At 38.0% G+C, this 25421-nt stretch overlaps 1 protein-coding gene across 14 annotated transcripts in view; it reads left to right on the forward strand.

Annotated features, from left to right (window-relative positions):
* CACNB2 (calcium voltage-gated channel auxiliary subunit beta 2) overlaps positions 1 to 25421 on the forward strand; it is a 244369-nt gene that overhangs the window by 161731 nt on the left and 57217 nt on the right. For 11 of the 14 annotated variants that reach the window (XM_040059422.2, XM_040059447.2, XM_040059455.2 and 8 more), the window contains one exon: positions 1525 to 1644. In XM_040059422.2, the coding sequence (XP_039915356.1) occupies positions 1525 to 1644 (120 nt within the window). Of the gene's footprint in view, positions 1 to 111; positions 687 to 1524; positions 1645 to 25421 lie in introns of those variants that run through there. The other 3 variants (XM_040059463.2, XM_040059470.2, XM_040059500.2) reach the window with 2 other exon arrangements.

The raw sequence follows: 25421 nt of genomic DNA on the forward strand, positions 1-25421 counted from the left end.
CAATTTGGCATAGGCTAACAGCCCGGTGTGATGTGAGCATCTGCGTAAAAGGCTGCACATATGGAGCATGCCCAGTGGTATGAACAGCCTGTTACCCCACCCCCAGCCAATCTAGGAAGAGATGAAATGAACTTTGCACTTGCAAATGTCACTGAATACATTTTGCACAGGATTTTAAAAGGTTCTTTTACAAGCACTATTTTTAACAGCCAAATCCGCCCCCCAAAACAGAGAGGAAAAAGCCCTAGGTATTTTTCTTTGATCGATCTCAGTTTATGATCAGCTGAAGCATCTCTCACAATATTTCTGAGGCTGGTTTTATTTTATGTTTTTATCATTGAAGTTGAGATTTTTGGAGGTGGTGTGGATTTTTTGGAAGTTTTTTTTTTAAATTTTTTTTTCCTACTGGCATGAGAAAATTTGAGAATTTAATTGCAGTAGAATACTTGGAAACAGTGAGGCTGGAAGCTTGAAAGGCAGAGGGAAGAGAAGGAAGGCTCTCACAGCAGAGCATGGATAGGAAAGGAGCTGTGATTCTGCAGTGCTCAGTGTGCACATGTTTTATGAGATCAGTGCCGGGCGCTGCAGCTGCGGACACTAACTGAGCTGTCTGGCTAATGAAGGCCACCTGGATCAGGCTTCTGAAAAGAGCCAAAGGAGGACGTCTGAAGAATTCTGATATCTGTGTAAGCCCTGCATTTTCCTTATCACCTTATATTGTATGTGTTGCAAAGAGGGAGAGGAAAAAGACGGTGAGGAGAGGACATTCTGTTTTCATTCTGATTGAATTACCAGAATTCTATTTTATATGCAGGGAGATGCAGAGGAAAAGCAGAGCTGTCATTATTTATAGAGCTTTTCTGGCATTGTGGCTGTTTCCATTGTGGTGATACAGGGACATGTGTTGAGTCCAGACGGGTTTTATTAGTTGGAAGTTGATTTGTGGTCATTTGCATGTTTTGCTGAGGGGCAGAGATGGATATGAGCCATTTGCTGTTCTGATGGGGAAAGTGTGTCAGGTAAAGAGGCTGCTCTGAAATAAAAATGTATAGCAGAGGTTAAATCTGTTAGCAGTGATATTGTGTAATGGTAATTATTGATACTAAATTTGCATTTTGATCATAGAAAGTCTGTTTGCTTGCAATTTCTGTCACTGTTTAGAGTTCTAATTTTTATGGAGCCATCCTTGAAGCTGCTGTGTGTCCTTCAGCCCTGCACTGCACCAGTGCTGTAAGTCTCCAGAGAAACTGGCTCTGCTTGCCGAAAAGCACACAAATAAGAGTGTGGAGATAGGGCAGGAAGTAAAACACTGGAGACGAGACCTGCACTTTTTGCAAGTTTCCAGAAAAAAAATGTGAACTTAGACATAATTTCTACTGAGTAAATTTCCCTTTTGTGCAGTTAGTCACTTCTCAGGGATACAGAAAAAAGAGAAAAGGCAAGGTGTATAAGCACTTCTACTTTAAAAAAAGTAAAAAATAAATGAAAGGAACTTGTGACATTATTTTTGCTTTTCTTTCACAGGGTTCGGCGGACTCCTACACCAGCCGTCCATCTGATTCAGATGTATCTCTGGAAGAAGATAGGGAAGCAGTGCGGAGAGAGGCAGAGAGACAGGCCCAGGCACAGCTGGAAAAAGCAAAGGTAAGGTGTTGTTTCATGTTACAAACTCATAAAATGCTCAGCTTTAAAGCAGGTGTTGAAACTAGATGATTTTTAAGATCCATTCTAACTCAAACTATTCCGTGATTCTTTGTAATCTCATCCATGAGTGATAAAATGTTTTTAATGTGTTAACATATAGATTAGATGCCTTATAAACATTCCAGACAGCAGTTGAAATTATATGCTCCATGAAAAACCACTTAGAATCAGTTTTCTGTAACAGGCACTTGATTGACTTATGTATTTCAGAGCATTCTTATTTAAATGCGTGCATTTCTTCCTTAATTAAATACAAGCCATTGTTGCCGTGTATAGGGTCAATGCTATGAGTTCTTACTGAAGATGTTTCTAAAAGTTTGCTCATGGATTGCCAGAGCACTTCATGCTTTTACAGTGTCAAAAATCAGCCTCCAAACATCCTGTTCATCTCCCTTGAATGAAGAATCAGTCCCTACAAGTCATATGTAAATAGGGAGAATCTGTTACAAGGGTGTTTTCTTCCTAAAGACTTCACTGACTTTCTTTACAGTTTGTGTGTTAAGTGACCCCATGAGTCACTTGCTGTAGGTCTTCTTCAGATTTCTCCTCACTCCATACTTCTGGCAGATAGTGATAATGTAGTAAGAAAACACTAAATGAGCTTTAAGCTTTTGCTGTGTGTTTATGTATTTTCCATGAGATGTATTTAGGACTGTTAAGGTTTTAGCAGTGAAAGTGATGGCTTTGTTTCTTTTTCATCTGTGCTACATCTTTAAATAACACTGCACCTGTGAAAACTGTGCTCATCTTATTTATTATCATTCATTTATCACTTCATACCAGGGTTCTTTGTTGTTGTTTTGTGGTGGTTTTTTGTTTTTTTTTGGTTTTTTTTTTTTTTTGGGGGGGGGGTTGGATTTTTGGTGTTGTTGTTGTTGAGTTTTTTGTTTGTTTTTTGTTTTTCTGTATGCTACCTGCTAGGTTTAAATGTCTTGCTGTTTTCCAAATACTGGTTTTTGTTCTAATATATTTAAATACACCATTGAGATTCCCCCTTAGATCTACCTGATCTACATTTTGTCCCTCACTTTCTCTCTGAATCCCCTCCTCCATTTTGCCTTGTTTTTTTTTTTAATTCTTTATCCCCTTTCCATCTCCTATTCCAATTAATTCTCCACTGCCAGCTTTACCTGTGCCTCTTTATGCCACCTGTTTTACACGGGCTCTTCAGCAATCTGTGAGTGCAGATCCCTGAGCTCTGTAGCTGATCGTGTGCCGAGGACCAGCTCCGTAAATAATACAGTACTATAATGCACAAGCAGGCATCTTCATCAGGCCAGAAAACCTGAACAGTGAAGCCAAATTTTTTTTTTTTTTTTTAATGTAGTTGTTAACTGATATTTAATAAGAGCTCCTACAGCAGCTTTTTAATGAGCTGCTGGAATGTGCCAAGTGTAGAAGACGCTGAACATCTCTTTGAAGTTGGATCTTGCTGTTCTGGGATCAGTGTAGCAGAAACTCAACAGAAACAGCTCACTTCTTCCCTTCAGCCTTGTATCTCAGAGATTGCTGATTGTAGTCAGGAGTTTCTGTTTTATCAGGGGTGGGTTTTTCTAATTTGAAGGTTTTTTGCACCTGCGAAAGATGATAAGGGCTGCCCTGAAATTTGGGTGAAGTTTTGAGTGTTACCAGTTAATACACAATCTTTAAAAGAAGAGTTGGAATACTAGTATCTTGCAGACTAACTAGGGTAGCAGTGCAGTGCTTACTGGTGAACTGAGGCATCCCTTAGCAATGAGTAAATCTATGTGATTGTTGCTATGGGAATTTGGCTTACTGATGCTGGCTTGAATACATGGACAGCCCTTATGTAATATTCATGACCTCTAGCACAGCTGCCATTGTAGTTTGTAGAGAAACTGCTAGCAGACCTTGACTTCTAGAAGCTGTATTTCTATACATAAAACCAGTGTTCCCACTCCAGCTGGCAGGAGATATAGTCTCTAGGTCTGACACTGTCTGAAACTGTAAGACAACTTGTGAACAGTCAAAGTAGTAAAGGCACTGCCAAAACCAACCTGCTGTAACAATGGTTATTCCAGTCATAGAAAACACAAAATTAGTTATTTAAATATTTTTTTTCCTTTAAAATAGATTAAGGCTGGAATTAGATTAGCATTTTTTTTTCTCTAGTCAAATGTTAAAAGGCATTCCAGGATTAATGTATGGAAATAATTTTATGTAGAAGCTGTAACAGTGTAATATTTAGTCTAGTGTAATATTTAAATTAGGACTATTAAGTAAAATTTTATGCACAATTGGTGCTTTTGTTTGAAATAAGTAGTTAAAAATGTGTTTAAATTAAGCCCAACTCGGGTAGATGTAAAACATGACAGGGTGTGTTTTTTTGCCTTTATTGATGGTTCAGTCCTTCACCTCCCTGAAACACAGTGAAATTAATGAAGCTGCTGGTGGTGCCTCCTGGCTGCTGTCAGCCCCCAGATCCGTTTGCCTCAGGCTGCAGGTTTGCTGCCTGCTCCCCACGGCTGCCTCGCCTTTGCCCTGACTGACTTCCAGGCGCAGCCAAGTGGCAGAGCTGCTCTTAACTTTTGTTTTTTCTCATCGTGAGAGGAAGTGTTGATCCTATACAAAATCATTACAAATGTATGTGTCACAGGCATTAGAAGAGGGTGACACACATGAATAATGCAGTGGTGGAGGAAAGATGATAGTGAATTAAGGGTAGATAAAAAACTATTGAACTGTGTCACACAGTTAATGACAACAGTTAAATGACATTCATTTTCCTTTATTACAGCTAGGGAAAACACCTTAAACTGAAGATAAAAATACAGTGATAGAGAACACAATGCCAAATTGTTATGACAATTTTAAGATTTTTAAATTTGGGTTTTTATAGCGTCTAAGTGTTTGGGTGACATGAAGCTGGAGTGTATCTCTTATACCTATCCAGATAGGGAAAATAAAAGCAAAAAAGCTTGCAAGGAAATGCACATTCTAGCCACTTTTATTTACTTCTTTATTCAATACATGCATTGCTTCTCTGGAAAATGGTTAAGAGTATTTTGCTGACTCACTTTGGCATGTGACTTACTGTAAGGAAGGTGGGGCCACGGCGCGTGTTCAGAGTCATCCAGGGACAGAATTTAAGTGGCAGCTGATGGGGCTACCTGCAGGCCAGCATCTACTCCTGAGGGAAACAGATCTCAAATGAAGCTGTTTAGCTCAAAGCTGAGATGAAATGCTCTTGATTAGAATAGTTTAGCGATAAAAATGCAAAAAGGCTGGGATTGTGGTGTTGGTTTTGGTTGGCTGGTTTTATATAGGAAAAAAAATACAAAACCAAGGCATTGAGAATTTCCTCAGTGTTCTCCTCACAGACCATAGCATGTGCTGTATCTAGGATAAAGAGACAGGACGTGTGTTGTGGCCAGGTAGGGTATGCTGATAGTATCCAAATCTAAGGGCTTCTGGAGGTATTTTGCTGAGTTTGCTATTTCCACAAAAACATGAATCTTCATGATTGATAAGCCAAAAAAAAGAAATGTGTTTGGCACTAATGATTTAAAAATTGTCATTTCCACAGTCAAAAACCCCTTTTTAATTGTTGAAGGAAGATGATTCAAAATAAATTACAGTAAGTAAAGTGGGTTTTTTGTCTATTCCTTGCAATCAAATATTCCTTAAAATATTGCACCAAGTGAGAGGGGTGAGATCAACAGAAAACTGAAGTGTAAGTAATAATAAGAACTTTTAATCCAGTACTAATAGAGTGAAAGTTTCTACATGAGAAAGGGGACTTCATGAATTTTTTGCTTTCTCCAGTGCTGGTAAAATCAATTCAAATATTCCATTGATGTTTTTTGCCACAACTGCTTCATATGTTTTGAATCTAGTTTTTGACTGAGATATAATTAGTCAGATGTTCTGTAAACCTTTCTTCTCTTCTGCAAAAGTAGCTTCTTTCTTCAGTCTCTTCAGATTTTTATATTTTGTCTTTTTTCCCCCGTGGTTTTAGAGCTCATTATTCATAAGCAGTTTCAACAGAGGTCTATAGAATATTTTCAGCATTTTAGAAAATGATTTTTTTTTTCCAGTTATTTCTAATAGATAGGGTACTGAAAGTGCCAGTCAATACTTCAGGTTCTGTTTCTCATCTGGGACTAAGGGACAGCTCTTTGTTCTCTGTTAAGGATTGTCCTCAACATCTTTTGGTCCTAAAACTTCTTAAATGACTGTCAAAATCAGATCATGGCTTTTGAGAAGTCAGTAATTGTGTTCATAATAGGAAATCTCAATTCCCCTCAACTGCTTTGTTTGCACTCCGCCTAATGCTCCACTGCTAGCATCCTTTTAGGAGTTTGTAAAAATTTGAAATAGATGTAGTTCTAGTTTGAAATGCTGTTAAAATAATTTTTATGTTAAGATGGTGAACCACTGAAATTTTGATACTAAATGTCCCTTTTCTGGGTGTGAGGCAATGATACAAGCTGTCACATTTTGCTTTTTTTTGTTGTGTGCTGTAGTAGTGGTGATGGCTTGTGACTGTGAGTAATAATGCAATGTCTTAAATGTAATGCATTGCCTCCATGCATGGTTTGGGGACCACAGCTTTGAAATGTGTAGCAGGCTGGGATAATGCCTACATAGCTCTGCGAGGCTGAGGGCATGAAAAAGATTGTCAGATGTAATTATCCAGTGCAGTGTGCCAAGACTAGTTATTTGAGTATTTATTCACTCTCAGACAGGTTTCACAGCCTCCGAATGACCCCATGCTGCTAGCAGGCAGCTGCAAAGCTAGTTGAGGTATGTCTACTGAAGCTGCAGCAGCATCTTTGACAAGCCAGAAGTGCCCATCTCCTTGATATGCATCCTCATGTTATGTCAGCTTGTTCCCCCATGGACATCCTTTCTATTTTCTCTGTTACTAGAACATCATAGTGCACAGCTATAGCAGCACAGGATAGCATTGTTAGCTGTTGTGTGTGGTAATATTTTTCTCATTGATTTCTTTTCATTTGCCCTTTTGTTTTAGAATATTTTTATTGCATGTAATAATTTAGATCACTAATGTTGTGTGTCGTAGTTGCTGGGATCATGTGAGAGCTGGCACAGTGGTCTAGCTGGAAAAAGAATGAGTTGTTGATCTCAAAGTACAGTTGCAAATCTGGTTGTTGCTTAGCTGCAAGTGAGTTCTGCAATACCGAATCTGCTCAAATCAGGTTACAGATATTCTTTTACTTAATTTTCTTCATTAATTGCTGCTGTTTTTTCTTAGGGGGCGTAACACTGGGATGTAAACCAGCTTCCTTTATACTCTCTGTGACCTATAGTTTTTTCTTGTGTGCATTCATGATCTATTTTGTCTTCAATTGAAGTCTGTGTACTTGTTCTACACTACTGCCTGCTGTTATATGGGTTATTTCCCTGAACATTTTATCCCTTCTTGCTGTTGGGCTGCATTGTTGCAGGGCTGGAATTCTTTCTTCCAGTGGGATCTCACTTAACCTAAAATCAAATGTCCCAGAGACAGTACTGTCTCTAATGAGAAGACATCTGTCATCTCCCATTCATAGATTAGAGTGATGAAATACGTTTACTAAGTAGCATTTCTTCTCTGATTCTTGGGTTTGGATAGAAAAAACAAGAGTGCAGGGATATTGACACAGCCTACATTTATATTCCTAGCTGTAGATACTTTAGTATCCTGGCTTTCTTCACATAATAAGGGGAAGAGATAACTTGTCTCCAATGAATGGACACAATACTGAGACGGCATTTTGAGGTTCTGAGGACAACCGCAGCTCTTCTGCCTGCTCTTTCGCTTGCTGCTTTCACAGGAGCCTGCTGCCTTGGTGTGATGTCTTTGTTCTGAATTGCTCTGTATGATTAAATTACCACATGAAGGGCAGCAGTGCCAGTGGTACTTTTGTAGCACTAAATAACTTCTTTATTAAGAGCAGTGTGAAAGAAGTATTTTAACTAAAGTAGGTATTATGAGCCAGGTGCAAACATCCTCACCCAGATGTTTTTCTGCTCCTTGTCCTACAGGTCTCTGGCACACCCAGCCAGTGAGCTGTGAGCCTCTGCTGCAGGCTGGTACTGCACAGGCCACAGCAGAGATTCCTGAACCCTCATGTGCCTGCATCCCACCTGTGGCTGCTGAACCAAGCTGCAGATGGAGTGTGCTCAGGCCAGCTCTCCCTGTGGCTCGGGGTGGTGACTGATGGGTCTGGGTGTTGAGCCAGATGCTCACATGGGGGTCAGCAGAAGCTGCTGAGTGTCACAGGAATCATTCAAGAGGATGAGAAGCGGCCTTGGGAATGTTCTCTGTGACTGGTGGGGAGTGAGTGTGGCATAGGAAAGGAAGAATTAAGATATGTCTTTGCAGACTGCTCAGGCCAGTGCAGGGGTGAACATTTTTGCTGATATAAGATATAGGTAGATGCTGCTGGTTGCTCTAAGCAAAATAATTTCCACTTAAGACACATATGACCCAGTTCATTAACTTTTTTGAGGTTTGCAGGGTCTGATTTACTTTTTCCAACATCCGAGACAGTAATGTCGTCCAGACCTTCATTTTTACTAGCAGCTGCTCCACCTCCTAGATGCCATGGGTTGTTTAATGGTTAACATAGGATTTTTCTACTTAAATGGGAATAATTATTCAAATGTAGAGGGGAAGGTAGGATTTCAGGGCAAGACCCGCTGTTAAAGGTATCTACAGTGTGTGTGATATTTGAATGTCTGTGGTTCTGGGCCTCTGACTCTGAGATTAGTTCAGCTGGTCAGAGCATGGTGCTAATAATGGGCTATTTGCTTAAGATCCTTGTGGATCCCTTCCCACTCCTGTGAATCTGTAAACAGGAGCATAAAGGAATTTTTAATGGAACACATGCACATGCTGTTATAGCTGTGTGGGCTTATACATGTGTATGCATGCATTATATATATCCATATCCACATCCCTGTGTGTATATGAAAATACCTTTGGTTATATGGCTGCATGTATTAGGTAACTGTCACTGGTGATTTGAACTGGCCATTTATATTCTACAGCTGTACAGCTTCCTGTTGTAAAATGGTTGGTTTGTATGCAGGGAGAACTGTTGTACCAAAGTATTAACTTGTGCAAAAGTGCAAAGGTTTTGTCAGAGAACAAAGTTATCCTGTGATCAGAGCTGGTAGTGGACTGTCATGGTGTTTTCAGGAGCAGGAATGAGTTTGAGTGAGGACTTCAGTGCAGGTAATAAGAGTCTCGCCTTGTAGGGGTGCCCCAGTTCACACTGACACACATGATGTGGCACAGTGCCTTGGAGAAAAACTCGTTTGTTTTCTGTGCTTTCTGCTTCCTGTGCTGCAGGGAGTGTTTTCCAACCAGTTCAGGAGCTAACCTAATTTCTGTTGGAGCAGACACCTGGCTGATGTGTATTATTATGCAGGGAGGTAGTCATCATCTGCAGTGAAAAACAAACCTCCAGACAGTTCTTGAGTCCTTGGCAAAGATCTGAATCCCTTTCTTTCTCACTAACCAAACCTCCCAAAAAATAGGAAGAAAGAAGAAAAAACCCACAAGTATCTATAGTTTTGGCTATATATAAAATCTGAAAAAAAATGGAAGGAAGCCTCAAAAATAATCTCTTTTTCATCATAATTGCAACTTGTTTTATAAAATTACATGCAAGGTACGAAGGAGTTCTAACTATAGGTAGCATTAGAGTGCTTTGATACAAAATTAGACTGACATTAGATGCCAATTCTTAAGTGTTTCCTTTGGAAATTTTAATATTAGTTACATAAACTAGTCACTGGTTGTATAAAACTTAAAAAGAGTAAGTAGGGACTCAAAGTAAACCTGTAATACCTGGAAGAAAGGTACTCTGTGTTCCCACATTAGGAACATTTTAAGTGGAAAACTTAGCTTGAACTATGAAGAGTGTCTCTATTCTGCATAATTTGGAGTATTAGAGAAATTACCTAAAAATGAAAATTCAGAGAAGTCCCACTGATGCTTTTCTGCTTGTGTTCTGGCTATTTTTTGGATGTGTTCCTTCCATGTTTTTGTCTATATTCTGTGTAACGCCAGTGCATAGCCTAGAGCAAAAAGCTCCCCCTAACCTTCACCTGTGGATCCTGCAGAAAGCTCTGAACACTTCCTCTGTATATTAACCTCCAATTCTGATTTGACATTTTCCTCCAGGATTTCATAACCACCTGGGTTGTATTTCCAAATTAAATACAATAAACACTCTATTTTATACTCTAAAATAATCAGTCCTGAAGTAAAATGTATATACTGAGATGCATTTTAGGCTGCCAAAAAACATCAACGATAAACCAGACATTTATCCTTTGTGAAAGTATCGATAACCATTTACCCTTCCCTCGTTTTTATCATGGAAATGTCGCCAATGGGCTTTAGTCCTGTAACTTTCACAACTAGTTTTATTTTCACTTACTTGATTTTAAAAATTTAGCTCTAATAATAAGTAAGCAAGCAAGCAAATACTTTTATTGAATCTGATATGAAATCTTAACATATAGTTTCAAATGGTATTCTCCAGCTTTAGGTGAGATAATAATCACTGAAATATTATTTCTTGGAGGGTTTTTTGTTTTTGTTTTTTTTAATACCTGCTAAAGAGCTAGGCGGTGATATTTAAATCTGATTTTGTTAGCAAGACCTGAAAACAGTATATAATTTTAAAAATTATTCAATATCAAGCAGTACAATGGTGCAGAAAATTGAGATTAATATTTTTGCAGAGAATTCAAGGGTTTCTCTCTCTCTTTTTTTTTTTTTTTTTTTTTTTTTTTTTTTTTTTTTTTTTAAACTATCTCCAGCTTTGCTTTTCTTAATATTCTTCCTGGCCAGATTTGGGTGATTTTAGCATACTGTAATTGTTATATTAATTTTCTGTTTATTCAAGTGGTTGCCTGTCATAGCTGACATTCAATTTTTCTTAGAAGTGAAGCTTCCTCTTGCTTGTTTGTATGTGAATATGTGAGTTAAATAGATGTTAGTGAGATTGCCCTTTAATCTCATTTTGGAAGTCTTATCAGATAAGATATATATTTTCAAGGTGATTTGTTGTTTACATCTAGAATACAGAATCTGGTTTGAACGCTGATGATTTTTTTTCAGTATTTTGAACAAATCTGCATTTGACAGGTATGGAAAACAGGGATGCACCCCATGGTTTAAGTTTTGTTGGGCGAATATACGTGTGTTATTGAACTACAAGTCGTCCTTTTTCAGTGACTGAAAGAAAAGCTAAAGGAAGAAGAGACTTGAAAGGAAAGATGAAGGATCAAACTGCAGCTGCTTTGATTATTTTGCCTGGAAATGTCAGGTTGTTGAAGTGACAGGAGAGATGCGCCTGTTGCTTTTTGGCTCTATCCATTTGGCCAATTACTTAAAAATGAACTTTAAAAGTTTTTGGATTCTAATATTTCAGTTCTAATATTTCAGGTAAAACCTGTGAACACAAAGCACCTGGGATTACTCTGTCCCTATCACCTCTGTCTGTCATAAGAGAAACACTTCCCCACTGAAGTGAAAATGAGAAGCGCTGGGAACCTGCCATCTTATAAATCAGGTGTGCACATTGCTTTTAATAATCAGCAGTAATAAATGGCAGGAATTGGAAAGTAAAATCTATTTCTGGCTTTCAGAAGCAGTCAGATTACAGCTGAATGTATCCTTCCCAGAGGAGCTATAAGGGAATGTACTGCATTTATCCCAGCTCTCTCATTACTTCGACCCTTTCATTCCCTTTTTGCAATGAGGCATGTGATTCACTCACAAAACACACATTTCCTTGCATTCTGCCCCGGTGTTTCCGGGTAGTTTAATCGCATTCAGATATAACACTGGCCCACCATGGAAGTGCTCAACTGTGCTGCCTTTGTAGTACCCCTGGTGTGTTCAGTGGGTTGAGCTGGGGTTGAGCATGAGTCTGCCTCATCCAGCTGCGTTCCAGGGTTTGAGCTGTTGTCTGCAGGCGCAGGAATGTGATGTTTCCTGACAGGAAAAGGAGGAAGAGGAGTTTTTTCTGTACCTGTCCCCACTCAGCTGGTAGTGACCTAGGGGACCCCGATAACTCCAGCAGCCAAAGGAGATGGGCGCTTTCCTCTGGTGAGGTGAAGGAAGACACAGCTGTGCTGGTGTACATACATGGCTGTATACATGTGAACTGTAAAGAAACCCTTACTTTTTCCTCAGAAAGGAAGAGATTCCTTACTCCTAGATTTAAACTCAGCATAAAATTCTGAGGTTAAATCACCCAGTATAGTCCATATCTGCCCTGTTTGCCTTCCAGAGCAAGAGCTTGTCTTGGCCTTATGCTCAGTGCTGGGTAAAACCTTCGAGGGAAGCTCTCAGTCCAGGAGCTTCTCTTGGAAGCCCATTATTACAGTAGAGGCTTGAGGACACGGGGAGGTTAGGAAAGGACAAAGGGGCAAAAGTGAAAAGGAATTTGGAATTTTGGAAAGAAATAGACACTGCGCAGATTGACTCACACAGCTTTGTTCTGTGATTCAGCTTGAAGAAAATCCAGTGGGAAGGAAAAGCAGGGAGCTGTTCCTGATATGGCGTTCTTGAGCAGGTTTGAAAGATTCGACTTCACCTTGTATTTCTCAGACTTGACAGTATTTCTCTCGCACCCTTTGGCTGTGCTGTGTCTCTCTGGCAGCAGTTTCATGGCAGTGGCTTTGGCTCAAAGCATTGTTTTGAGACGTTTCCCTCTGCACTGCTTAGTTCATTTGTTTGGGGAAGGTTATTTTGAAGTCAGTTTAGTTAGGCCCAGTGTGCATGGCTCAGCCTTGTAGGCAGCAGTGTGCTGTGGTGTGGGGAGTACTCCAAACCACAAAGCTGGAAAAAGTGAGTGTACCTTTTTCAGCTGAGAAATCCACGTTCTCCTGTGTGAGTTGGGGTCTTGCTCTTAATCTCCTGCTGATCATTGTTTCTCATGGAGCAGCAGATGCCATTGGGTGTTTGTTTACCAGTTGGCAGTGAATTGATTGCTCTTAAGGACTTTCCTTCAGAAGCTCTCTGATGTGAACAGGGACATGGCTACACACTTGCTGCTTAATTCCAGGAAAATGAGCAAGACATAAAAGGTCATAAAGCAATGTATCAGCTTTATCTGCTTCATTCTGTCATGAATGGACAAGGTCTTATTTCAGTCTCAAAAATCACATTTCAGTGTTTCTTTCTGAATGCCCTTGCAAACCCAGTAGAATTTTTTTCTAATGCAGTCTGCTGGATAGTTGTGTTCCAACAGTCAGAAATAAAACTACATTTTCTCCTTAAACTTCAGTGTATGTTGCAGCAATTTCACTCTATTCATGAGCTATAGGCTCTCTGCTGTTACCGCAGGACTGTTGCACACTAGGACAGGAATGAAGACAACCATAATTTAACAGCTGGAACATATAATATAGATACACCATCCTGCACGCATCTTTCATATCATCACAAAGACAGTTGTAATAGCTTTTTCTGAATTTTGTTCACACTGGGTTCTTGAAGCTATGTTCATTAATTCTAGACATTATGAATGTCTCCTCTTGGAGTCTCCCTGGGTGTTTTAATGCTGACTTGAAGTTCTCACCACAGTGATCTGTTGACATGAAAGACCCCCCGCACTACACGTAATAAACCATACCCACTCCTTTGTGAGAGCCTAGAACTGGGGAGATGAAAGGCCACTAAATATGTTGTAACTGTATCTTGTTCTCAAATTTTTAAATGAAACTAAAACTAAGAACTATGTTCATCATATGTGTATCAGTATAAATTTTATTAATTGTCAACACATAAACAATTCTTTTGAAAAACTATAAAAAAACAGATGCAAAACTGATACTGTCAAGTTTCTTATGTATCTATACAAACCGAAATAACTTCAAATCCTAAATTCATTTATTTGAAGTGATACATAAAACATGTATTTGTTTTGTGAGATAGTTCATTTAGGTGCTCATACAGAGTATTCAATGTCAATACTGCTATAATGTCTGTTCAGATTCTGTTTATCCCTATAACATCCAGCTCGCAACATAATAAAAGAATATTATGTTAGTTCTTAAAAAACCAAAACAAAACAAAAAAAGAAAAACAAGTGGTGCTATTCATCAACAAACTCATTTCTTTTCAGGAATTTCTATAAATCAGATGTAACATGGAACCCCCATGTCAAAATGCACAAACATTTTTCTTCCCTGTTAAAACTATTTGTTTTATGTTGAGTAGTTTAAGTAGAAGATATCAAGTGACAAAGTACACATAAGGATTTATGTAGCGTTAATACATCTGGGAAAAATGTACTGATCCCTCTTTACAATTCAGGGCTAAGAAATATCTAAGCATTTGGGAGATATATGGGAGACCCAGGTTGGATACCATTCTGCTTGATTTATATCAAGGAATTAAGTTAGTTTCTTTTGCTTCAGGTTTTTTTTCAGTCTCCTTACAGATCCAACCTGAAAGTTTAGATAGCGATAAACATGGAAGAAGGTCTTATCAAATCAGTTAAATTTGGTAACACACTTTTTTCAGTGAAAGAATTCTGAATGGAAATAGAATATAATATATTAATTTGGAACAATTCAGAATGCTTGAATTTAAGTTTTAAATTAAGCAGCCATGAGGGTCTAAGAGCACATATTTATATTGTTCAAGAAATATAAATTTAATTGATCAATCTGGTCTAACATTGATTTTCAGAGAGTCAAAATATGCTTTTTGTAGAGTCTTTTCAAATTTTTACGGAATTCAAAATGTTGAAAAGGTTTTTTTTACTTTTCATTATTGTAGATTTTTGCTCAAATCAAACTCCTTATTTTCTAATAGCTTTTTCAGTACATTCAATATTTTTGTGACTTTGATTCTTCACATTTTATAAAGTTTGAGACTTTTTGTAAAGTACGAGGACTTTGATACAGTAAAAGGAAGTAGTTGAAGACTCAGCAAAAAAGTGTATTATTTCTTTTAGCAAATGTCGAGTGGCTGCTTTGTGTTGTTTTAGCTACTCTGAGGACAGAAACAGCTTTAGCAAATGTTGGGCCCTGTGTGAAATCAGTATCTAGTATGCATGTGAGAGAAACCTTTTGCAGAGGTGGGGGACGCACATGTTCTTGCATAACACTGTCAAATTTAGCAGTCAGTTGAATAACACCCAAAGAAATTTCATGCGTGGAGAGTAAGGCTTCTCTAATTAGCTGTAAAAGGCCAAATGATGGGTGCTAAACAAGGTGTTATAGTAGAAAAAATCTCTGCTGTAATGCTTCCACCAGTATCATATGTAAGGAACTGCTGGGTGTGGTGGTCAGTGGTGTTGCAGAAAACATAGTTAAAAGCATCATAGTAAACCACTACTTATGATTCACTGCGCATTGTCTGAGGCACTCTGTAATTGCAGAAAGTTATTTCATTTTGGAAGAGGACAGAGAGAATAAAATCTCTCAAATCTTCTTTAAATATTCTGCAGATGTTTCTGATCCTTTTGTTCACTTCTGAATCCCAGCACATCCTTCCTCAGTGTGTCCCCTCCGGAGCGGCCAACAGAAGCTGTAACACCAGATTCTCCTCCAGTCTGCTTTTAGAGGTAGAAAACATTTAAATTGCTTCCAGTCCCTGACCAGTAGCTCAAACATTTCACATCCTTGCTAAAAGCCAGCTCAGGCTGGCATGGAAAGCGAATGGTGCTGAGAGCCATCATGACACTGTCTTGCTCCCAATCTCTGTTTTGAGACCTGGTTTCAGCCCCAATAAAGGGTGAATTTCTTGGATCAGCTTCGTTACAAAAAAAGATCCAATAGATCTGTTTAGTAACACATACACCACATTTAAATACTAACTTCCTTTCAGGGTCAAATTAGATAAGTATATTTTAATATCATTCTAGAACTTAAAAGAAAAATAAAAGTATTATATATTAAATGGACCCTAAATCTCCCTCACTTCCTCTTGAGCTGAGAGGAGGTAGGCTGCATATGAAATCCAGTTTTGAGTAACATTTTATTTACTATTGAATCTTTAAATTGAAATATGTATTCTGCATACAAGTCTTAGCTTAGTCATTATATTTGGCCTAGTTTAAGTAGAAGTTAGCAGATAGGCTTTTTAATTTTTTTTTTTAATTATTCTGATCAGTTTAGAATGTCTATAAAGGCAGGCACTTATTACATGTAAAATGTATGTATGCAAATAGGAGATACAGGTAAAGAAATGAGCCTGCACTGACTGTGAAAGAGTCTGTTTGTAAGATGGCTACAGCAAATTTCTGCATGTTAAATTGTGAAAGAAATTCTTTCAACTTTATGTCATAATGTAGTCCATGAAGCTAAGTGCTTGAAGACATGAATCATCAACTAAATAAAGTTTACATTTTAAAAAGCAACATATTCCAATATTCCAAATATACTGTATTTAAACATGTTTCTAAGCAGAATTCATTTACAGTTACTTTTGTTTCCTGTTGGACTACGCTAATCAGTTAATGATGTAAAAATTAAGAGTTTACTATAGATGAATGCTGTGATCCAGCTCTCTTGCTGGAATAGCTATTTTATGATTGCATGGTGAGAATGTTGGCTGAAAGAAATTGAAAATATGCATAAAGCCATGTCTGAAGGTCATTCTGAATTAGGGCTCAATTTCATTATAAAAATACCCTTGAGACTACATTGTTAAAGATTTCTGCTTCACTTCATAAATAATGAGTACGTGACATCTGATACAGGGCCATTCATCTCACTTCTTTATTTCTCAAAAAGGTATGTTTTAGGGTGGATATCTACTTTATATTTAGATGTAAGTTGGCTAGTCCTATTTTCCTGAAATGCAAGGTTTGTCAAGATTTCATTAGGACAGAGGATTGCATGCAAATCAACACCTTGTAGGACAACTACAACAGCTCCGTTTGGTGCTGGTTTTACCCTAATTTTCTCAATCTCTCCATATATTTTATCTGGCGTCTTACTCTCTTCAGATTTATAATTCTTTCCTTTCCCCTTTTCCTCATTTTCTCCTTGTTAATCATGATGATGAGGTGTCCAGTCCTTGGGCAGCCTGTCCCTTTCCTTCCTTCTTGGCTGGAGCATCTCTGCAGGCAGATAGTGATGCAGGGGATGAGGAGAGGCTGGGAGCTGCTGCCTGTCATGTGGGAAGATGAGGCACAAGCATCGCAGTAAGAAAGCGTCATTCTTGGAAATCTTGAAAGCTCCCTCTTGTTTAAAGAGGAAAGAGGAAATTATGAGGGGAAGGCTTAGACCTGTTTTGCAGAAATTCCTTCATCACCAGTAGTTGGCTCTTCAGTTGTGGAAATAAAGCCAACTGTGTAGACAGCACACATCATCTATCCTTCATTGTCTAATCTAATTGCTGGTGTCTTTCTCAACTGTCTTCATTCACATCTTTGCCAAGAAATTAGCTAGTTGGGTAAAATTCTCAATGCCAGAATTAAACTGCCTTGAGAGAGAGCAGGAACTTTCTTCTTTTTACCAGCAGTGAGAAAAAGGACTGTTAAATGTGTGAATTCTTTCCAAATGCACACTTGTATGATTTCATTACAGTTCTTTGGTGGTTTGTTTTTTTGTGTTCTCATCAGGAATAGTGCATTTAATCCCTTCCATTTCCTTTTTAGTATATTGTTTATTTTAGGGGTTTTTGGCAGTTAGTTGGCTTTTTAAATAATCTTATGATGTGTGAGACATTTTTCCTCTCCTAGAAAATAATCACTAGTTCACAGAATGTGAGTAGTATTGCTGTTGCTGCCTAGTTCCAAGTTTCTTTCTTTGTTGGCTTCCCTAATGAGGAAATGTTGAAATTTTTCTTCCTGTCCAGTTTGTGTGTTGTGATTACAAAGACTGTGAGGTATGTGCAATATTGGTAAATGCAGTGTCTAGTCCATTAAATGTCTATCAAATAGAATAGGACATCTCTATAGTTGATAAATTTTTAATTACTGTGTTCTATTTGTCTGATGGAAAAACACAGGCAAGTTGACAGTCTAATATTAAAAGTGTAGTTTACCATTACAAATAGTACCATCACATTCATATATGTGAAAGCATTTGCTTTCCTCACAGTCAGTTTCCCTTGCTGAGCTTCCTTTGCTTACATTTGTTTATGATGGAGGAGCACTGATAGGCTTTCCACAGAAAAGAAAGTGCAATGGTTGCAAATCTAATGGAACGTGAAGTATTAAACTGTTCATGCATAGTGCGTATTTTTATAGATATCCTTTCAAGATTACTGAGTAAGAGTGAGAAATGCTTCATGTTTTTATGCCCTATTTATTGGTTGGATCTCTGAGTTTCCAAAGCTATTGCTTTCCTTCACTCTGCAAATACGTTCTGCAAGCTCACATGGTTTTTGGCACCAGGTTGCAGATCAGGAGTGCCCTGAAAGAACTAGTCACTGTTTGTGGTAGAGACTTTGAAGACATTAATTTTGGAGGGACCCTGATTTTATAGCCCTCAGCATTATCCATGGAAAGGATAGAGACAGAGATGATATTTGCCTCTTGAATTCTGGATGTGGCTCTAACTTTATTATTCTGTTTAGGATCATTTGTTTCTTTCAAAGACTAAAACCAGCTCTTGGCAGCATAAAACTGAACAATGTTTAACCCAAAAGATTCCTCTTATCGTTTTCCTTACCAGATGTATGAGCATGCAAATGAGAAAAAAAATCAATGCCTAAATCTGATTTATATGATTTATAGTCCTTCATAAGCAGAATTTTTACAAGTTTTGCCTGAAGGTGTTTGTTGCTTAGTTTGAAAATTAGGGAGACCAAGGAGAAGGTTAGCTGCTATGTCAGCTTGGAAAAAATCTGCATTTCAAACTTAATTTTTGTAAAAGAAAACAGAGTACAGCTTAAGTGACATGGGAATGGTTGTGTCTGTCCCTGCTGCATTAGGTGAATTTTTGCATTTATAGTATGCTTTAAAAAGTATGACAAGTAGAATTTTAATTAGACCACATTTCTACAAATAATTTTTTCTCTATACAACAGAAGTATAAATCTAACCTCAGCAAACTTTGTTTCTTGTTTATTTATTAATTTTAGTGATAAAAAAGTTAAAGTATTTGTGATTTTTGAAAAGAGTAGAATGAAGAAAGCTGAAATATGATACAGAAGATATTTGGTTGGATGACCCTTTGACTTTTTTGAAGCAAAAATTTGAGTGATGTGGAAAAAACCCTATTATTAAATGCTGTCCATTCATCCTGCTAAGTTTATTTTTTTATATTTTTGAGGAGGCAAAAACCTTTGAGCTTTTTCTGTTGTAATCAGTAGGGAAAATGAGCCAAATTCTATGTTTGGCTTACGAACACCAACGTGTTTGATTTTGGGGAGATTAAAGTCTTGGGAGAGGTTTTGTTGAATCATTACCAGGTTTTTACTCATAAAAGGAATGGACAAAGCAAGCACTTTATATGGAAAGCCAGGAATTTATTGTTAGTTTAATCAAAGAACTATTGTTATTCCAATTTCCATAGTTCAGTTAAAAGGAGATACACACAAACTTTCTGATATTTTCCTTTTTTACCTCTGCACCACAGGGCCCTAAGGTCTGTGGCAGCTGTTGTGATTAGGGTGGGGCTTCAGGGAGTCATCACAGCATCCTTACTGGTGGTTTCTTCCTCTTCCATATAAGATCCATCATGAATTGTTCTTACCCGTTTGTCAGCATGGTTTGGGGTTTGCACTGGGCTTTAATTCTCCATTACAACTGAGTGTGGTGTGCTTTACATGTGCTGATAAGAGTTCTTTGTTCTCTTTTGATCCCCTAACACTGTTTTTTTGTTTTTACACAGGGCCCTGATTGTTTAATGGCCAGTCTTAGAACACTGTGCAGGGTGTTTTTAGCCCTTGGGACCTTTATTGTAGGGACACAGACAGTCTACTCCACATATTCTTTGTTATTCCTGATTAGTTGCAGAAATATATCCGGTAGGTGTTACACAACACAGTTGTACAGAGTGAAGCAAAAGGTAAAGCAAAGTGCATGCCGGTTACTGGGACTTAGATAATTTCTGATAGGAACAAGTCTCTCAGCAGGGAAGCACAAGAACCTGGGATCTGTGGTGTTAATTTAACAGTAGACTTGTGGCCTGTCACAAGAGACAGCAGCCCTTTATTTCTTTTTCTCCAAGGCCTGCAGAATGTTGTTTATATGCTCCTTCATTTGCAGTTGACACTTCTTGCATCTTTTCCTGTGAGCTTTTGAAAGAAGATTTGCAGAGATACCAGAGAGGCATCATGACAGCACTGAGGGGCTGGGCAGAGTTGTACTCAGTTAATACTCATGCAGTTAGCAGGAGAAGGGGGCGAGGATGTGGTGAGAGGAGAAAACCCCAAAGATATTCAAAAAACAAAAATTGAGGAGATCTGAGGAGCACAACTTGTGATGAAGTGACAATGAAGGGATTGAAATAAATGGGGGGAAAAGATTAGAGAAGTAAATGCTATTTCCCCAGTTGCAGACCTCAAGAAGTCACAAGATTAACATCAAAAATAATATTTTTTAAGTGTGCTCCCAGGTTTCTGAGCCTTAAGGCAACATTTGAGAAATATTTTCAAGACTTCTTTCACATTTGTAATGACTAGAATATAAGTATATATATTTAATGAGAGTTTGTATTGTAACTGAATTCTAAAATTTTAAAGACCATGGACTTAAAGAGTAAGAACCAAATAATCCAAGACTTAAAAATTATGCATGTTGGCTGCAGTACTTGCTTGCTTTCATAAAGTCATTAACTGATGGGGAGGGGAGAAAAGTGAAGGCGCCTTGTTATTTCACCTTTGAAAACTGTCTCCTAGTGCATGTGGCCATCTGTGCACCTCTGCTTCTACACTTCAAATCTTTTCTGAATAACTTCAGCAAGTAACTTAGATACTCCAGCACATTACTGCCTTCATGATTTCAAGGTTTCTGAGAATTAATGGAAACAGTGACAACGGGTGAAATGTGCTTAGTGACATTTAGAAAGTTGATAGTATCTATTTCAATTTTTTGTGGCAGAAGCTATACAGAGCCTCATTTTTTTTTTTTTCCCTTTCTGAGGCTAAAAAAATCTTTTTTGTATCTCTGAAATCATTCTAGAATACATCTTTAAAAGAGGTAAATGCCTGGAAAGGAGACTTCCATTTATCAAGAAGAAAATGAAAATTAATTTTTAGTGTGCTCTCTCATTGGGAGTTTGCTCTTCAGTTGTGAGCAGCTTTAGTGCTGTCTGTCCAGAAATTTCTGCAAAATTTGTATAAAAAGGCTTACAGAAAAGCCATATAGAATATAGATTTAGTCACTGCTGTCAAATTTCTATATTTAATCAAGAGGTATTATAGAAATACTCCTTTTAAAGTAGTAACAGTGTCACATGAGGATTATCTCAGAGAACTGTTTGTATCTCTTATGGTTATGACCTAAATTATCTATATTTAGAACACATCACAGATCTGAATACCTGTGACTTCACATTTTGTACTGTGAACTTCAAGGTTTAGTCAGTCATGAATGCATGCAGGTAGCAATATAAGCTTCTTTATTGTGGCCTTTTAGATCTGTGCAACATTTTTTCTATGGTAAAATGGTCCCATTTTTTAAGCTGGTTACACATCAGAGAGTAACAAAGAAAAAACTCTTTGCCATGGTCTTAGTCTATTCATGCTCACATGTGTTTTTTCTAGTAGGAATTTACCGTACTGGTAATTTTGTATTCTTAAAGAAGAGATTTACTATTTCCTCCTTGAAAGATGTGTTACTTATGATTTCTGTCTTGCCAACTTCTTATTTGAAGACTGGTTCTTCAATGTGATATTTTTGCACTTGGAAGTTATATATGTGATTTCTTAATTACCCTTTGTGATGCTTGGTCATTTTTTTGTCCAGCACTAATGTCAAATGGAAGACAATTTATGATTATTGCAATTAAGTAATGGCCTTCACAATTGATAAGTTTATTATATTATTTTTAAAGGTTACTAATGGAAATAACAGCATTGAATGGAGAACAGTAAACCAGCTAAATGGAAATTGATCATATAGTCATATACTTGGATAGCTAATTCAAATTCAAGAATCTTGCATTAAATGCAAAATTGTTACTGGTAAATTAATGCACTGAAAAAAAAAGAGGCTTTTTCTGTTTTGAGCACTCCCATTTCATTATCCCATCTTTATAAAGCATAGTTTTATTTTTAATTACTGATAACTATTATTTCAAAGCATCTGCTTTATCACACTTTGGAAACAGTCAATTATTTATTTATGTTCTCCTGTCATGAGAGTACCTTAGGGAATACTTCATTATTGGTTTTTACCCTATAGATTATTGTACGTTAATGAATTGTGCTTCCAGTTATCCCGGATCTTTCTGATGGATATAGAAGTTGTCTCCCAGGATATCTCAGGGGCAAAATTGAGCTTTTAACTCCCTACAGGTTTAGGTAAGACTACTACAAGAGACTGAGAAGATTAATATTCTCTGAAATACAATAATTTCTGAAAATGATTGTCATTATTTCTTCTTATGTAACTTAAATAAAGTGATTCTTACGCTTTTCTAATTGTAATTTGCTAATTTGATTCACACCTATGACTTTCTAATCCAAATCAGTTTTTAAGCATCATGGGGGGCAAGAAGTCTTCAACTTTTGATCAGTACTTAGTTATAATTTGGTGCAAGTAAACAAAATAAAAATTTAGATCCTGTAGCACAATTTCATTTTATGTTAGAAAGATAATTTTTTTAACAGAAAATTGGTCAAAAAGCAGGGCAGAAAGGCTGCTGCCAGCAGAAAGGAGATCTGTCTTTCATGGACTGTTTGCACGATCAGTAGATAGTTAATTGCTCTCCCCTTAGTTTGCTTTCATCAGCAGCCTTTCCTATACCATAACCAAGGCTGGGAAGCAGCATTTCTCCTAACAGTTTTAGTGGAAATATCTGCTTAGTCTTAACCCTAAACTCTCTTGTTAAGTTAGATCCTGCATAGTATTTTCTTAAATAATTCAATAATGCACATACTACGTGTTCAATTTTGTATTTTAGCTGAATTATACAGGATTATAGGAGGGTGGGGAGTTTTGTGCCTGAGCAGAGGCAGGAGGCTCCCACAAGGATGAGCAGGCTCAGCCTCCCTGGGGACAGGATGGCAGAACAACACCAGCCACAGCCACCCTGTCCCTCAGGGCAGCAGCTGCCTGTGCCTGAGGGAGCTGGGCTTCCTCCTTCCTCACCTTGCCATGTCACTATTAATGGACTCCATTAAGTTCAGTAAGGATTCAACATCTTGAGTTTTGGCCAACACAAACATAAATACAGAAATTCATCTGGGGGTGTTTTTTGCAGTTCTTACTTGTGTTTTTCACTTAAGTAATTTGTTGTCAAGGTGTGCTGTGCTGTTGATTCTTCCTTGGACATGAATGTGGGAAATTGCCATGCTTCAATGCACTTTAAGAGGAAGGGTTTGTCAGATACTACCTTGAGGAAAGGGTGTTGTAAAACCAAGACTGATCATGCGCATTTTAACTTACCAGGGAATCACATTAACTTCTGAGTTAACTGAGCAATCTGAGTTCTCTAAGGTTGTGTGATGTTGGCAGGATGTCCCAATACTGCAATCATTAAAATACCAGATCAAAAAGTGTTATTAACTTCCATCCTCTTGGAAACCAGGGAGCCAGGAGGGAGCAGGGATATGATACTGAATGGAGAGCAGCAATCAGTGAGAGCACTGCAGTGGTCAGTGAGATTTCTGAGGAACAGTACTGCCAGTGTGTGCAGCCAGGTTGGAAAGGCTGAAGTTGGACTGGACAGTGGAGAGGGATTGTGATTTTTCCCATACAGCCTGCTAGCAAGGGGCGCAACAGAGGTTTTGGCTCCAGCTTTGCCCTAACCTGGAGGAATGGGGTTAGCACAGTGAAATCCAGGAGCCTGTTGGGAGCTTCTCTAAATGGCAGAAAGATCTGTGAGGGCCAAGAGAATGCCTGTAGTTAAAGCTGGAGAGATCCTGGATGTCCTGGTGGAAAGAGGGAAGATATTCTGGGTGAAGGGCTACAGTAGCCTTTTCAAGCACAAGAACTAGTGAAGTTTACAGGAGTGGCAGATCTGAACTGGCATGTCTTCATCACCACCTTCATTTCTGTCCTCTGGCTGGGAGCACAGTTACCCTGTATCATAAGTTGCCTGTAAAGGTGACAGAAAAATTGCACAACTTTTGTTGCACATGTTAAAAAAAAAAATTGAATACTGTAATGTTAAGTTATTGTAATATTGTGTGTTCAAAGTATACCCTTTATCCTGTACCTCAAAGACTTGAATTACTTGTGAATGTTCTCATTTTCCTCTGTATATAAAGGAAAGGGTAGCAATTTCTAACCCTAAGAAGCTTTTAGTCCTTTCCTTCATATGCATTGCCCATTTACAGAAATACTAGGTCTGGCTTAACATGGGAATTTACTTTCCTGGCCTTTTGGCCTTTTTCTATTCTTGGCACTGGGTACAAGTTGGTTTTTTTTTTAATAATGAGCTGATTTTTTTTTTTTTTCCTTTGAAGTCAGACATTGATATCTTGGACTTCATTTAACCAGTTACTTATGTGTAAGATGAAAACACACACACACACACACACACAAAAGGCAACAGATCTATGCCACTGTGATCTAATAAACAAGTTTGTTTATAATTAAACAAAATCAAAAAAATGAAAGGTAAAGTATTCAGAATACTTGCAACAGTTCATGAAATGCTGATGGGAGAGAAATGACAAGGCCAGGGAATCTAATGGTTTGAAGGGTTATGGGAAGTGAAAGCTAGTCAGCTACCATTACCCTTTGGTTGACCACTTTGATATGGTGAACAAAAAGGTTTCATGTTGTTTGCTTCTTCCCTTTTCCTTCTGGGAACAGTTGCATCCCTTTCTTGGCTGGATCAGCAGTTATGTCCTGACCTCATGAGGCATTTTCCCAGGAATTAAAGTCCCCTCCCTCTGTTCTCTGCCCTCCTGTGTCCCATGGGATGGTGCTTCTCTCAGCAGCCTGACTAAATATTCCCTTCAGAGAAGGAGGATGTGTCTTCCAAGGACTTTTCACTGGGGTGGTAGGATTTTCTCTTTCCAGAGAAGACACAGTATTTATGATAAAGGATCTTCTGGGTGCTTGTCTCTGCTATGCTTTTAAAAGCTGCAAGCTTTTCCTAAGCCTCTCAGGGGTTACTGGGTCAGCCATGGCTTCTGCTTCCCGAGGAATTCATTGGTTGGTGTTGATGTTAACAGTTCCAATCTGGTATAAAGTACTAAACGAGTGAAAGGCAGTGAGCTCTTCACTGCTTGAAACAGGGCAGAAAAACACTCTCATAGGTGGCTTGAAAGAACACAGCTTTTTCACAGATTGTCTGTATGTTACCTGTTGTAAGTTTAATGTTTAACTGAATTTGATATTTAGGATAAAAAATGTAGTTTGTAGACTCTGGATCTTTTTTCCTACTGAACACCTCATTGTTGAAGCTGTTGTGTTACTTTACTACCACAAACTTCTCCAGTGCTATTGCTAGGTGCTGGTTTTATGTGACTTTTCCTTTTTGTTGATTGCAAAGTGTGGTGACATTTGTGTTTTGGCTGCACTGTTTACATATTTGCTTTTATCTGCTCATCTGTCGTCACAAAATTCAAGAGTTCTTGCTATTAGCATTAGATTTCTACTCCCAAAGTATTGAATGATAAAGACTGAAAACTTTGT

Source organism: Hirundo rustica, chromosome 1 (assembly GCF_015227805.2).
Source record: "Hirundo rustica isolate bHirRus1 chromosome 1, bHirRus1.pri.v3, whole genome shotgun sequence".
NCBI lineage: Eukaryota > Metazoa > Chordata > Aves > Passeriformes > Hirundinidae > Hirundo > Hirundo rustica.